Here is a 15,681-nt window from a genome sequence, read left to right as displayed (position 1 = left end):
ATCGAGTGTATTGATGTCGGGCGTGTCTGAACCCGTGTGTTTATCTGATTCTTATTGACTGACCGTTTCATTTACAGACAGAATCGAGAACGGCGACGTTCACCAGAGGAGAAAGGTCACCCACACTGACCGTACTGAAGGTCACGACCTTGCTGGTAGAGCTCTAGGTGAAAGCAGTTCCTCGGCCAGCAGCTGGAGACGGATCGTGCTGCTCATCCTGGCCATCACCATCCACAACATCCCCGGTGAGTCCGTCTCCTCCAACCTCCACCATACTTCACTGCACTACTAACCTTGGATATATACAGTAGCTTGTCCTTCATGTTCTCTGAACCTATCTTTAGCTCTTTTGCTGCCATAACAGTCTCCACTCCTCCAGAAAAGGTTGCGCAGAGATCTGTGTATGCCAGTGGACGCCTAACATATTCTAAAATATTATAATTAGAGCAAATAAATCCTTCATACCTGCCTATTCAAGTTGTGCTGGAATGTGAAGGGTTAAATTAAAGACGCCTCTTTGTCGCCCCCTGCTGTTACTGATCGGTGTTCCATCTCTTGAAATTCAGTTCAATCAGAGACAGTAAAACCAACCAATCCAAGCGTATCGTCCCTCTAAACGGGCGGGGCTCTGTCATCGCCAACTTTATGATGAGTTCCGCCCGCCGTGCCGGCTGCAGTAATATCCGTCTGCAGAGCGGCGTGAGCGTGGTGCGTTTTTAACTGGCACCCTGAACAGAACTGGTGTTACTGGTGTTACTGGTTGTGTTTCTTTAAATTCCTGATGGAGGAGCCACACCCAGATACATCTGCTCTGGTTTTGAGGAACACCAGCTCAGCTTCTGTGTCCACATACTTTTGGCCATGTTCTGTTCTCATGAGTAGTTAAATCTGTATTTGGGATGAGGGGGCATGCCAGGGGAGTTGGATATGCATAAGCTGACATTTAATAACACAGATCTGGTCTGTTTGCTGCGTTTCACTCTCGGTAAATATTCAGCGTTCCGGACTATGTGAACTTTGCTCCACATGGCCGAAAGTATCTGGACACCCTCCTGATCTTTCATTTCAGGTGTTCCAGCTAACAGGTGACGAAATATATATTATATCTATTATATAGGGACAGTGGGAGCATAGTGGGTGGGGCTTTGGGCTGCCAGTTGGAAGATTTAGGGTGCCGAACCTGCAAAGATTGCTTAAGCTTTTGGACCCGGATGCTCAACAAGCTCGTTCTCAGGCGTCCACATACTTTTGGTCCTCTGGTGTAAGACATCTCTGTACAGATATTTGTAAGAAGAGAGATTATGTGAGGATTATGTGATTATGTTTGTTTTGTCACTTCTCTGCTTTCGGTAAATCGATAATCAATAAATCAATGAAATCTCATCAAGCCAGTCGTAGGTGCGGAGTTTCACAGGGGGGTCAGGAGATGGTTACCTTTGCAGCTATAACAGCTTCAACTCTTCTGGGAAGGCTTTCCACAAGGTTTAGGAGTGTGTTTATGGGATTTTTTGACCGTTCTTCCAGAAGTGCATCTGTGAGGTCAGACACTGATGTTGGATGAGAAGGCCTGGCTCACAGTCTCCGCTCTAATTCATCCCAAAGGTGTTCTATCAGGTTGAGGTCAGGACCAAACTCTCTCATCCACGTCTTTATGGACCTCGTGCTTTGTGCACTGGTGCGCAGTCATGTTGGAACAGGAAGGGGCCATCCCCAAACTGTTCCCACAAAGTCGGGAGCATGAAATTGTCCAGAATCTCTTGGTGTGCTGAAGCATTAAGAGTTCCTTTCACTGGAACTAAGGGGCCGAGCCCGACTCCTGAAGAACACCCCCACACCATAATCCCCCCTCCACCACACTCTACACTCGGCACAATACAGTCAGACAGGTACCGTTCTCCTGGCAACCGCCAAACCCAGACTCGTCCATCGGATCTCCAGACGGAGAAGCGTGATTCGTCACTCCAGAGAACACGTCTGCACTGCTCTAGAGTCCAGTGGCGGCGTGCTTTACACCACTGCGCTCGGTGATGTGAGGCTTGGATGCAGCTGCTCGGCCATGGAAACCCGTTCCATGAAGCCCTACACACTGTTCCTGAGCTCATCTGAAGGCCACATGAAGTTTGGAGGTCTGTAGTGATGGACTCTGCAGAAAGTTGGTGACCTCTGCGCACTACGTTCCTCAGCATCCGCTGACCCGCCCTGTCATTTTACGTGGTAACACTCGGTGGATGAGTCGCCGTCGTTCCCAATCGCTTCCACTTTGTTATAATAGCACTGACAGTCGACTGTGGAATATTTAGTAGTGAGGAAATTTCACCACTGGACTTGTTGCACAGGTGGCATCACGGTACCACGCTGGAACTCACTGAGCTCCTGAGAGCGACCCGTTCTTTCACTAATGTGTGTAGAAGCAGTCTGGAATTTAATCATTTGGAGGGTGAGTGAATACTTTTGGCAATACAGTGTATTTACAGACGAACACGTCTGATCTGTAGATACGAGATGGTAAAATTAGTCGTATCGTCTCGGCACTTGCTTGGCATCAGTGAAACCATGGCAACGAGTTCAGAAACGCCCACAGGCGACGACGGTGCTGCCAGTGTGAACGCGGGGGGGATAAAATATCACTCAGAGGACGAACGAGAAGCTTCTGTAGGAACCGTAATGGACTGAAGTGGACGATCCTGATTGGCTGATCAGAGGAACACCAGGGTTCCGGTCAGTGGGCAGATGTTGATGAATAAATGGATGAACCCTAGATTAAACCTCAGATCGCTGGACGGATCGTGAGGAACCGCCTGACGAATGCCCGGTTGGCTGATAGCAGCTGTGGTCAGCTCAGCAGTGACCACGCCGCCCACCGCTTCATTAAATCAAACCCGTAACCACCAGCTCGGCTATTAATCACCCTGCTGTTATCGTTCCATGATGCCGCTGTGCTCGGTGACAGTCTGTTAGAGGTCCTAGGCTCCTAGGTAGCCAAAAGTATGTGGACGCCTGATCGTGAGCGGTATTAAAACAGACTGACCCTCAGCTGGAGCAACAGCCGCTCTTCTGAGAAGCTTCTCACGGGGCTTAAGTCTGTGAATGGAAATTTGCGCTGAGCTCAGGGCTCTGTGCAGTTCTCTTGGGACCTTCCCTAAACTGTTTCTGCAAAGTTGGACGGATATCATTTCCTTTATATGATTGATTTATTACACCTGGTAGCAGCTGGAACATCAGACGCTCTTCTGAGAAGCTTCTCACGAAGGCTTTAGTCTGTTTGGGAATTTGTGCTCTGTGCAGGACTCTTGGTTTTTAAACAGGAAAGGACCTTCCCTAAACTGTTGCTGTGGTAAGGGCTCTGTGCAGGACTCTTGGGACCTTCCCTAAACTGTTGCTTCTAAGTCAGAAGCATGTCTCCTCCTTTATATGATTGATTTATTACACCTGGTAGTAACTGTCAGTCGTGTCTGGAACATGTGGATTCTATAATTAGAAGGGTGTCCCAGTACTTTTGTTCTTACAGTGTATGATGGACAGTAGGGTCAAAAGTATGTGGACGCCTGACCGTGAGTGGTATTAAAACAGAGTGACCCTCAGCTGGAACATCAGCCGCTCTTCTGAGAAGCTTCTCACGAGACTTTAGTGTGTGTATGGGAATTTGTGCTGTGGTCAGGGCTCTGTGCAGGACTCTTGGGACCTTCCCTAAACTGTTGCTGCAAAGTTGAAGGAAGGGGCGTCCCGATAGTTTTGACCGTGTAGTATATGTAGTGTATGATGGACAGTAGGGTCAAAAGTATGCGGACACCTGAGCATGAGCTTGTTGGAGATCCCATTCTAAAACAATGAGCAAAAAAATGGACTTTGAAATACAGCTGAAGGAATTTGTGCCCGTTCTGTTAAAAAGAACATTTGAATGTTAATGTGAGGGACTGAGCTCGCAATCGGCGTTCCGATTCATCTCAGAGATGTTCAGTGGGGTTAAAGTGGAGCGCTGTGGCTGCCCGACACCTCGCCGGCGGTTTGTCAGAGAACTGGTCCTTATCAAAGTGTCATAAGCCATTACGCCCCAGGCGCTCTACTTAGGAAAGAGCTGGCAACCTTGTAGCTTTGAACTGCATTTCCCTGGGCACCTCGTGAGTGTGTGGAGCAGTAAAACACCTCCTCTTATTACCGAGCGGAGTAACAGAGCCGTTAATCCTCCTGCGCTCGATGCACGACGAACGATGGGCGTACATCCTCACAGTTCTTGTCCTTTACTGAAGGTTGAGTGGTACTACAGATCGATGCTGTTATAATTAAGCTTACTGGACATCCCGTTCCAAAACGGTGACCCCTCGTTTGCAACTACTTTCCAAAATGTAGGGGTGTGTCTGTGATTGATCGGCCCTTCCCTAAGGTGTTTAATCATATTTTGGTGAAAAGTGGATGACCTTCCTCACAGACACACTCCGAAATCTTGTGTAAAGCCGTCCCAGATGAGTGGACACTGCTCCACTCACCATCCAAAGCGACTGAACACAATTTGAGCAATTAAGGGTTAAGGGCCCTGCTCAGGGGCCCAACAGCAGCAGCTCTGTGATAGTGGGGCTTGAACCGACAACCTTCTGATTACCAGTCCATCGAGCTACTGCCACACTGTACAATGTAGGAGCGTGCATGGTTTTAGATGCAAAGCGACATACAACTGTAAATGAACACAATCCAAGCAATTCAGGGTTAAGGGCCTTGCTCAGGGGCCCAACAGTAGCAGCTTTGTGATGGTGGGACTTGAACCGGCAGCCTTCTGATTGCTAGTCCATTGTTTTAACCCCTGAGCTGCCACCACGCTGTACAATGTAGGAGTTCGCATGGTTTTAGACACTTTTAGCCAAAGCAACATACAACTGTAAATGAATACAATACGGATAAGCAATTAAGGGTCGGGGGCCTTGCTCAAGGGCCCAACAGTGGCAACCTGGCAGTAGAGAAGCAAGAGTTGGGTCCGAAGTCACCTGAAATGAACTGAAATGAATGAATGAATAAATCCTTCATTGTCATTGCACATTTTACTTGTACACTTGCACAACGAAATTGAAGTCTTGGAGGTGTTGATGACCAAGTTGTTGTCTGCACACCACCCCACTAGCCTTTGGACCTGCGAACTTAATTGTGACGTTGTCTGGATGGCTACTGACACAGTCGTACGTGTACAGGGTATAGAGTAGTGGACCCAGCACACAACCCTGTGGAGATCCAGTGTTGAGTCTGAGGGCTGTGGAGAGACGTGAGCCGACTCTAACTCTCTGTTTGCAGTCTGAGAGGAACTCTCTAATCCAGCAGCAGATGTTGGATGAAGGAGAGTGCTGTGGTCAGATAGTCCACTGTTCGGATTGTTTTTGGGAAAAACAGGCGTCTATGAGTCTATGGGCCAATGATAAACAGGACCATCCAGACTGTTATCAGTGAAAGGTGCAAAAGCAACATTTGTAATGGCATGAGGGGCGTCAGTGTCTACGACACGTATCTGAAGGCAGTGGTGTATAAAGTACCGGAAGTCTATACTTGAGTAAAAGTACAAGTATCTTACCAGAAATTTACTTTTAGAAGTAAAAGTCACCTTTCAGAACATTACTTGAGTAAAAGTCTAAAAGTATCTGATGTTTAATGTACTTAAGTATTAAAAGTAGAAGTAAAAGTAAATGCTGAAGCGGTCATTTTAAATATAAAGATTGTTCTTTTAAGCCTGTAAACCACCTTAACAATTAACCTGTTTTCTTCCTTTCATCTGAACATGATTTGTGCCAATTCATGATCATAATCAACTGTTCACATCACCTGTTTGAAATCATGACATTATTTTGTTGTTTTTTTAACTTATTACGAGCCCTAAATGTTCCTGTTCCAACGTTTTTAGAATGTGAGTCGATGTAAATATAAGAAACACTGCATCTATTTTATTTGCATTTTCTATACTGTCCCATTTTTTTATTTGGGTAGTATATTTCAATAACAAAAAAATAATTTTGGCATAATTAATTTAAAGCAAAACTCAGGAGAGTTTAACAAAACGTGCGGCACTTTTATCCCTTTAATGATCTGTTCAAGCATTAATTTAAATCAAAATATTTGAGTAAAATAAGCTGTATTTAAATAATCTTTTTTGGGCTGTATCTACTCACTGAATGGCATGTGTTAAACTAAAAAAAATATTGATATTCTTACTTTAAAAAAAAACACCATTTCTAACTTGAAGCCAACAGCTGAAAAATCATGAATAATAAGTTGAGTTCATGTTGAGATGATTAAAGGGTTAAAGACGTGCTGCATGTTCCTCAGCACCATGAATCTCTCCTCTGGTCTAATACAGAAGTTATCTGAGGATATATTTGTCTGTAGGTGAGTTTTTAAAAATAATGGACGTGTTTTCATGAGTTTTGCAGTCAATGAATTCCAAACAAATGTAATGATTTATGAAACGTTTTATTTGTGGTTCGAATGTAATCGGTAAAAATGGGAGGTAGATATCTGAACAATGTTAATGCTAATAATATAAAAAAAAACATTGGTGCTGCAGCTTTACTTTGTTAATCATTGTTAACTTACATCAGTGTGTTGGAGATTCTGAAATCTCCATATTTGCGGGTCTTTGGGTGAACGACGCACTTTTAGAAAACTCCGATAGCGTTTAGAGAACGTTTGCACATGCGCATTAATGTGTTTAATCACCGTCTAACTCACAGGCGCAGATTCACCAAACCAGCGTGCAGTCCGTCACACATCTCACATCATTTACCTTCATTCTGTAGTAACGAGTAACGAATTTACATACAGCGAGTAAAAGTACACAATTTCTTTAGAAAATGTAGTGGAGTAAAAGTGAAAGTTGCCGAAAATTTTTATACTCCAGTAAAGTACAAGTACTTCAAAAAACTACTTAAGTACTGTAACGAAGTATTATTACTTCATTACTATACACCACTGTCTGAAGGTACCATTGATGTGTAGGCCAGGCGGCATTCTGTTCACACTGCAACAGAATGGCTCTGTATATAAAGAGTGTGTGTGCTTGAGCGGCCTGCCTGCAGTCCAGACCTGTCCCCTAATGTAAACATCCGGCGTATCATGAAGAGGAGAATCAGACGACGGCGAGCACGGACTGTTGAGCAGCTGAAGTCTCGTATCGAGCAAGAACGGAGAAAAATTCCACTCGCAAACCTGCAACCATCAGTGTCCTCAGTTCCTCACACTTTAAAAAGTGGAATGAATAGGAACACTGATGGGATAATGAAGTTCCAGTGTTTCACAATGAGTAACAAGTCAGGGAATCATGATTGGGTATGAAAGGATCCACCAAAGAATCGTGGCTCACTACTGTGTTCCAAACCTCAAAAATACCTCGTAAATACAGAGTGTATGTGCTTGACTGGCCTGCCTGCAGTCCAGATCTGTCTCCTGTTAAAGAGGAGAATCAGACGACGGCGAGCACGGACTGAACACAGCGGTAAACAAGCCTCCGCCCCAACTTCTAAACGTGTTTATATTTACAAAACACGTCAACGTTGATCAGATTTGCTTTGCTGCGTCCCATCTCTTCCGGAAACGCGGTTGTATTTGATGTTAATGCCGCACACTTACAAACTCAGATTTAATGCCGTGAACGCCTGCGCTATTAAACCCGCCGTGTGTTTCCGCGCGGTGCTCGTGGGAGCCGTTAGCATCTCATTACCACAGACGCAGACTCGTCTCCTCACACATCAGCTGTTTGTTTACATAATAGACTGAACGCCGCCGTCTCACAACTCTGCTTCCCATCACGCTGAATGGTGGCGATTCTTTCTCTCCTGTCAGATATTAGAATGCAAAATAAACAAATCGCTAAGCTTCAGATCTTCGAGAACACGCTCGTATCGAAGAAACGTATCAAACAACCGCCGGCAGTCCATCGGGTCTCTCCGGGGTCTCGTCTTGTTTCCGTTCTTCTGTCACGGTGGTCATTTTTATCACCAATTATGTTTGAAATTCTGCTCAATTTTTGAGCCGACTGCATCACACAGCAGTATAGGGCTGGCGTCTGTGTCCGCTGAGACAACCGACCACATCTCTGTATTATAGGTCACTCAAACTAACCAGATCTGGACTATAGGACACTTAAACTGGTCAGATCTGGATTATAGGACACTTAAACCGGTCAGATCTGCACTATAGGCCACGTAAACTGGTCAGATCTGGACTATAGGACACTTTAACTGGTAGATCTGGACTATAGGACACTTTAACTGACCAGATCTGGACTATAGGACACTTCAACTAACCAGATCTGGACTATAGGACACTTAAACTGGTCAGATCTGGACTATAGGACACTTCAACTGACCAGATCTGGACTATAGACCACTTAAACTGACCAGATCTGGACTACAGGACACTTCAACTGGCCAGATCTGGACTATAGGACACTTAAACTGGTCAGATCTGGACTACAGGACACTTAAACTGGCCAGATCTGGACTATAGGACACTTAAACTGGTCAGATCTGGACTATAGGACACTTCAACTGACCAGATCTGGACTATAGACCACTTAAACTGACCAGATCTGGACTACAGGACACTTAAACTGGCCAGATCTGGACTATAGGACACTTAAACTGGTCAGATCTGGACTATAGGACACTTAAACTTACCAGATCTGGACTATAGGACACTTCAACTAACCAGATCTGGACTATAGACCACTTAAACTGACCAGATCTGGACTATAGACCACTTAAACTGACCAGATCTGGACTACAGGACACTTAAACTTGCCAGATCTGGACTACAGGACACTTAAATTGGCCAGATCTGGACTATAGGACACTTAAACTGGCCAGATCTGGACTATAGGACACTTCAACTAACCAGATCTGGACTATAGGACACTTCAACTGACCAGATCTGGACTATAGACCACTTAAACTGACCAGATCTGGACTATAGACCACTTAAACTGACCAGATCTGGACTACAGGACACTTAAACTTGCCAGATCTGGACTACAGGACACTTAAATTGGCCAGATCTGGACTATAGGACACTTCAACTGACCAGATCTGGACTATAGGACACTTCAACTGACCAGATCTGGACTATAGGACACTTAAACTGACCAGATCTGGACTATAGGACACTTCAACTGACCAGATCTGAACTATAGGACACTTAAACTGACCAGATCTGGACTATAGGACACTTCAACTGACCAGATCTGAACTATAGGACACTTAAACTGACCAGATCTGGACTATAGGACACTTCAACTGACCAGATCTGAACTATAGGACACTTAAACTGACCAGATCTGGACTAAACCCTAATATAACGTTCATGCCTGTATAAAATAATCGTGTATATTAAACATCTCACCGTCTCTCACTCAGTTTTTTTCTCCTGACTTCCTTTCATCTCGAGTGTTTGTGTTTTCTCGCTCGCTGGGTTCATTAGCGTTGTGGATGAAAGCACTAACGTCCCCTGACGGGCGTGTTTACGTGTTTGTTTGTGTTTTTTCTCTCTTTCAGAGGGCCTGGCTGTCGGCGTGGGCTTCGGAGCTGTCGGTAAAACGCCTTCAGCTACGTTCGAGAGCGCCAGGCAAGTCTGCAGCACCATCCTTTACCTCAGCATCAGTGTTCCAAACAGCTTTAAGAAGTTCTTAATATATAGCTGGTACCAAATTACAGCGGAACCTTGGTTCTCGAATGTTTTGTGTATCGAACAGTTCGGTTCTCTACCAACCGAGCGCACTTTGTTGAAACGGTCGTTCCTCTGAAGCAAGAATGCTGAAACAAAGGCCGATTGAGTCAGTTTGACCGTGTCTGATGTTCAGTGTGCCTGTCATTCAGTAAAAAGTCCATCTGTTTCTCTACATGCTTTGTTACCCCCTTTCACCCTGTTCTTCAATGGTCAGGACCCCCACAGGACCACCACAGAGCAGGTATTATTTAGGTGGTGGATGATTCTCAGCACTGCAGTGACACTGACATGGTGCTGGTGTGTTAGTGTGTGTTGTGCTGGTATGAGTGGAGTTTTTAAATACCGTGTCCACTCACTGTCCACTCTATTAGACACTCCTACCTAGTCGGTCCACCTTGTAGATGTGAAGTCAGAGACGATCGCTCATCTATTGCTGCTGTTTGAGTCGGTCATCTTCTAGACCTTCATCAGTGGTCACAGGACGCTGCCCACGGGGCGCTGTTGGCTGGATGTTTTTGGCTGGTGGACGATTCTCAGTCCAGCAGTGACAGTGAGGTGTTTAGAAACTCCAGCAGCACTGCTGTGTCTGATCCACTCATACCAGCACAACACACACTAACACACCACCACCATGTCAGTGTCACTGCAGTGCTGAGAATCATCCACCACCTAAATAATACCTGCTCTGTGGTGGTCCTGTGGGGGTCCTGACCATTGAAGAACAGGGTGAAAGGAGCTAACAAAGCATGTAGAGAAACAGATGGACTACAGTCAGTAATTGTAGAACTACAAAGTGCTTCTATATGGTAAGTGGAGCTGATGAGATTGTGGTTGCATTGATCCCAACAGTCTCTGTTCTCATATGAGCTTGATAAGAAAACATTCAGTCCAGTTGTTTTGGCTAAATTGTGGTTGCATTGATGCTAAATACAGGGGTGGCAATATTTTTATTCTGATTTTATCGCGATCTGTGCCTGTTATGCACGTAATAATGTTCATATTGTGTTTATGTACCATTCTGTTGGGTGATGCTCCCATCTAGTGGTCAACAGCGGTATTGCCGACACTCAGACAACAAAGCCGACACACACACACACACACACACACACACACGACAATTACCATTAAATTCGATCACGTGTTATTATCTTCGTGGCAACAGTTTAGGGAAGGCCTAACTGCATGACTGTGCCCCTGTGAACAGTCAGTATCAATAAGGAACTTGGATCTGGCTACTGGGTGCTGTGTCAGTCTGGATCACCTTTACCTTGATAAGAGACTACTGTTTCATACACGCTAACACTCGCCCCTAAAGTTATGCAAGTGCCCGGTCCAGAAAAGAAGAGGTCTGTGCTGCAGCAGTAGAAGTGAGACGCCATCAGAGAATTGGATACGACTAAATTAGAGTAGAAACAAGAACATGACCCTAGGTGTTCCAATCCTCCAGTCAGAGGAACAGAGCAGTTGCAGAAATCATCTCATCTTCATCCAGCGTGTGTCTGTATTTCAGGAACCTGGCCATAGGCATCGGAATCCAGAATTTCCCAGAAGGCCTTGCGGTGAGTCTGCCACTCAGAGGTTCCGGGGTGTCCACATGGTGGGCCTTCTGGTGAGTGTTCTGCTTTATTATATTAAAACCTCATATAGGGTCAAAAGTGCCACTTAAACTGACCAGATCTGGACTATAGGAAACTTAAACTGTCAGATCTGGACTATAGGCCACTTAAACTGACCAGATCTGGACTATGGGAAACTTAAACTGTCAGATCTGGACTATAGGCCACTTAAACTGACCAGATCTGGACTATAGGCCACTTAAACTGACCAGATCTGGACTATGGGAAACTTAAACTGTCAGATCTGGACTATAGGCCACTTAAACTGACCAGATCTGGACTATAGGAAACTTAAACTGTCAGATCTGGACTATAGGCCACTTAAACTGTCAGATCTGGACTATAGGACACTTAAACTGACCAGATCTGGACTATAGGCCACTTAAACTGACCAAATCTGGACTATAGGCCACTTAAACTGGGATTGTGTGGCGGTCTAATATGTTAGCCGGCAACCGCTACGGTGGCCGTGTCTGAGGGAGGGATGGAGGAAGGGTCGGATGTGCTATTACCTTCTTGCGGGTGAAACAGTGACTCCTGCTGTCCGGTTGAGGTGCCGGCGGGTGTAAAGAAGCCAGAATTCCACTTAGGGTCCGTGTAGCGCAGTATAGAACCAGTAACACCAGTAGAACCAGTAGAAATGTGAGATTCAGGCTCGATTCACTAGGCTTGAATGGTTGAATTATTGGTTATAATATGATGGTGTGTGTGTGTGTGTGTGTGTTTGTGTGTATGTGTGTGTGTGTGTGTTTGTGTGTGTGTGTAGGTACGGGCAGCTCAGCGGGATGGTGGAGCCGTTGGCAGGAGTGCTGGGCGCCGTCGCCGTGACGCTAGCCGAGCCGCTGCTACCCTACGCTCTGGCCTTCGCCGCCGGCGCCATGGTTTACGTCGTCGTGGATGACATCATACCCGAAGCTCAAGTCAGGTGACTAACACGGGATTCGTGTCTGGTGCTACCGGCCTGGTGGGCTGCCGGACAGACACGATGGGTCGGGTCTGAGTGAGGGGAGGCGGGACGGCTAGATTAATCCTCCTCCTGCAGCAACAGCGACTCCTGGTGAGCGGTCGAGGCGCTGGCAGGAGCGGTGGAGGATTAAAAAAGGAGTAGTGGGATCCTCCTATCCAACAGCGCCATCTCTGTCCACTGTGGACACCGCAGGCAGAAATAAAGCTGATCGCTGATCGATTCCTCCTGTTTTTCCTGTTTTCCTGAATGCTTGGAATAAACAGAATGTAAACAAACAAGCTGCTCCAGCAGGTACAGGTACAGAGTTAAAAAGGCGCTTGGGTGTTGTGATGATCTTTAGACACGTTTAGTTCTTAGAGGTGGGAGGGGCTGGACTTAGTGTCTCCTGATCTCACTACTGCTCTCTTAATAAAACGGGCACAAATTCCCACAGGCGCACTCCAAAATCCTTTGTTAAACCTTTTCAGAAGAGTGGAGACTGTTATGCCTGATAATTTTGCGGCATTAAAGATGGTTTGCCGAAAGAAACGGGCCAAAATTGAACCACAGTGCCGCAAGAGGGAGCTGGTTACGTCTCAGGCTGTTTTGTGGCGTTTAAATAGGCTGCCTACAAGATTTTGGAGTGTGTCTGTTGGGAGTTGCGCACATTCAGTCAGAAAAGCTCCATGAATCCATGAATGTCAAGTTGTCGGTACGGTCAAAGGAAGCACGTGTTAGCCACTGTGATGAACGAGAATTCCAGATTCTCGCTGGGCCCTTCCCTAAACTGTTGCCTCCTCGATTTCATATTAATAAGGGTGTCTGTATACTTTTGGCCACCCCTGGTGTCAGTGTAGTGAACAGAAGAGCTGCTGTGTTACTGGGATTACTGGGATCACTGTGTGTACTGGTGCACAAATCCACCTGCCGGTATGCAGTAATAAACACCCTGTGTCTCCTCCTGTGTAGTGGGAACGGGAAGCTGGCGTCCTGGACCTCCATCCTGGGTTTCATCGTGATGATGTCGCTGGACGTGGGTCTGGGTTGAAGGTTCTGAGCGGCGACTCTGATGGGACGTCCAGACTCTCGTCTCTGCACTCTGACGGGGGAAACGTTTACATCTAAATAAAATCAGGGTTCATCAGGTGGTGGATCAGAGGGTCGTTTATCTTTTATTATTTTTATTTTTCTGTTTCAAGTTTGACCATAAAAAAGCGTCACGTTTGTGTATGAGGGACCAAATACTTGAATAAATAATTCACTTTAATGAGAGGTGATGATGTGTGTGTGTGTGTGTGTGTGTGTGTGTGTGTGTGTGTGTGTGTGTAACTGGGTGTTTGTGTGACTGTGTGTGTGTTTATGCCTATGTGTGGATGTTTGTGTGTGTAAATGAATAAGTGCGTGTATGTGTGTGCGCGTGTGTTTGAATGAATGTGTATGTGTGATTGTGTATGTGTGTGTGTGTGTGTGTGTGCTTATGGTGTGGAATGAATGTGTGTGTCTGATCGTGTGTGTGTTAAATTAATGGGTGTGTGTCTTTGTGCATGTGAGTGTGTGTTAGAAAGAATGTGTGTGTGTGTGTGTGTGTGTGTATTTGAATGAATGAATGTGTGTGTGTGTGTGTGTGTGTGTGTTTGAATGAATGTGTGTTTGTGCTTGTGTGTGTATGCATACGTGTGAAAAGTGAGTGTGTGTATGCCTGTGTGTGTCTGTGATTGCGTGTGTGTGTGTGTCTGATATCCTTGATGAATTGATAATGAAGCTGATCGATTCCTCCTGTAATGACTGGATTTAATAAATCATTTTTATTATGATCATGATTCCGTCTCTCTGATTACTTTATTATTTTACTGAACGCGTTTTAACAGAGATTTAATAAACTGAATGTAAACAAACAAGCTGCTCCAGCAGGTACAGAGTTAAAGGCGCTTGAGTGGTGTGATGGTGTTTAGTCACGGTTAGCTGTTAGAGGTGGGAGGGGCTGGACTGAGTGTCACCTGATCTCACTACTGCGCCTTTGATGGAATGGGCACAAATTCCCACAGACGCACTCCAAACCTGTTAAACCTTTCCAGAGGAGTGGAGACTGTTATCCCTGATAGTTTTGAGGCATTAAAGATGGTTTGCCTCAAGGAACGAGCCAAAATTGAACCACAGTGCTGCAAGAGGGAGTTGGTTACGTCTCAGGCTTATTGATTTATGGCGTCCAAATACTTTTTCTGGCTACAAGATTTTGGAGTGTGACTGTTGGGAGTTGTGCACATTCAGTCAGAACAGCATTTTGTGAGTTCTGGAATCGACTGGTCAGTCGGCGTTCCAGTTCATCCCGAAGATGCTCAGTGGGCTTGAAATACGCCGATCAGACCGGGTCTTTACGGATGTCGTTTTGTGCACGGCGCAGTCGTGCTGGACCAGGACGGGACCTTCCCTAAACTGTTGGACGCATTATTTAGTTCAGAGAACTTGGAATGAAAGGGATGTCCACATACTTTTGGACATACTGTATATCATATGATAGAGATTTGCTAAGTGTTACCAATATACAGTACAAGTTCATGTGAATCACAGATTCCTGACCGTGTGGGTGCCGCACGGCTGAGGTTCTGGGTTCGAGCTCGCTTTCGGGAACCCTCTGTGCGCAATTTTGCATGTTCTCCACCTGTTCGCGTGCAGAGTGAGTGAATGACTTATGAATCTGTGTCTAATCCTGCGTGTTCCTGCCATGCGCTCAATGTTTCCCGGATCTACCGCGACCCTGACCAGGCGTTTAATAGCAAGGTATGAATGAACGAATTTCAGACACACCTGCTCACACGCGCTCATTAGGACGACCAATCATGCCTCGAGTTTTTTTTTTCTGAGCGCTGTGATTGGTTGATGCTGATGAAGCTCGCTCCCACTCCGCGTCCATCAGTCTGATTGGAGATGAAATGGAAGCACGACCGCGAAGACGGGTGTATTACGCGCTTTAAATCTAAATCTACCGGTTTTGTGGATCTGCTGCTTGTTTTAGCGCTGGATGAACCTTCAGGAGAGACGTGAAGGGACTTCATGGTGCTTTAGAAGCTTCCGACATGTTGAAGGACACGAGGAGTTTGGGATTTGAAGCGTTTGCGTGGAATTCCACGATTGTGAGAAGAAACCACGCTTCCACACTGATGTTCCGTGGTCATCACTGAAGCTGGAAACCGGTGTTAAGTCAGAGTTTGGATTTTAATGGACGCAGGAACGCGAAGAACATCGAGGAACCTTCTGAACCGGGTAGGTGTTGGGAACGCTGTTTCTCCAAAAGTTTGTGGACACAGTTTTGAATGATTAAGTTCAGGTGCATGAGCCACACCCACTGCTAACAGGTGCACAAACCAATTCTATGAACTAAATTCGATACATTCAACTTAAATCGAGGTCCAAGGGTCATCATGGTTT

The 15,681-nt window shown here is 45.7% G+C and overlaps 1 protein-coding gene across 3 annotated transcripts in view; it reads left to right on the top strand.

The window, feature by feature from the left end:
* The window catches only part of LOC134321526 (zinc transporter ZIP11), a 69,242-nt gene extending 55,167 nt beyond the window's left edge, over positions 1–14,075 (top strand). For all 3 annotated transcript variants that reach the window (XM_063003322.1, XM_063003321.1, XM_063003320.1), the window contains 5 exons: positions 78–245; positions 9,522–9,591; positions 11,204–11,302; positions 12,076–12,234; positions 13,225–14,075. In XM_063003322.1, coding sequence (XP_062859392.1) covers positions 78–245; positions 9,522–9,591; positions 11,204–11,302; positions 12,076–12,234; positions 13,225–13,303 — 575 coding nt within the window. In that variant the 3' untranslated portion in view covers positions 13,304–14,075. The remainder of the gene's footprint in view (positions 1–77; positions 246–9,521; positions 9,592–11,203; positions 11,303–12,075; positions 12,235–13,224) is intronic.
* Positions 14,076–15,681: the final 1,606 nt, after the last annotated feature.

Source organism: Trichomycterus rosablanca, chromosome 10 (assembly GCF_030014385.1).
Source record: "Trichomycterus rosablanca isolate fTriRos1 chromosome 10, fTriRos1.hap1, whole genome shotgun sequence".
NCBI lineage: Eukaryota > Metazoa > Chordata > Actinopteri > Siluriformes > Trichomycteridae > Trichomycterus > Trichomycterus rosablanca.
This window is presented reverse-complemented; position numbering and strand designations above follow the sequence as displayed.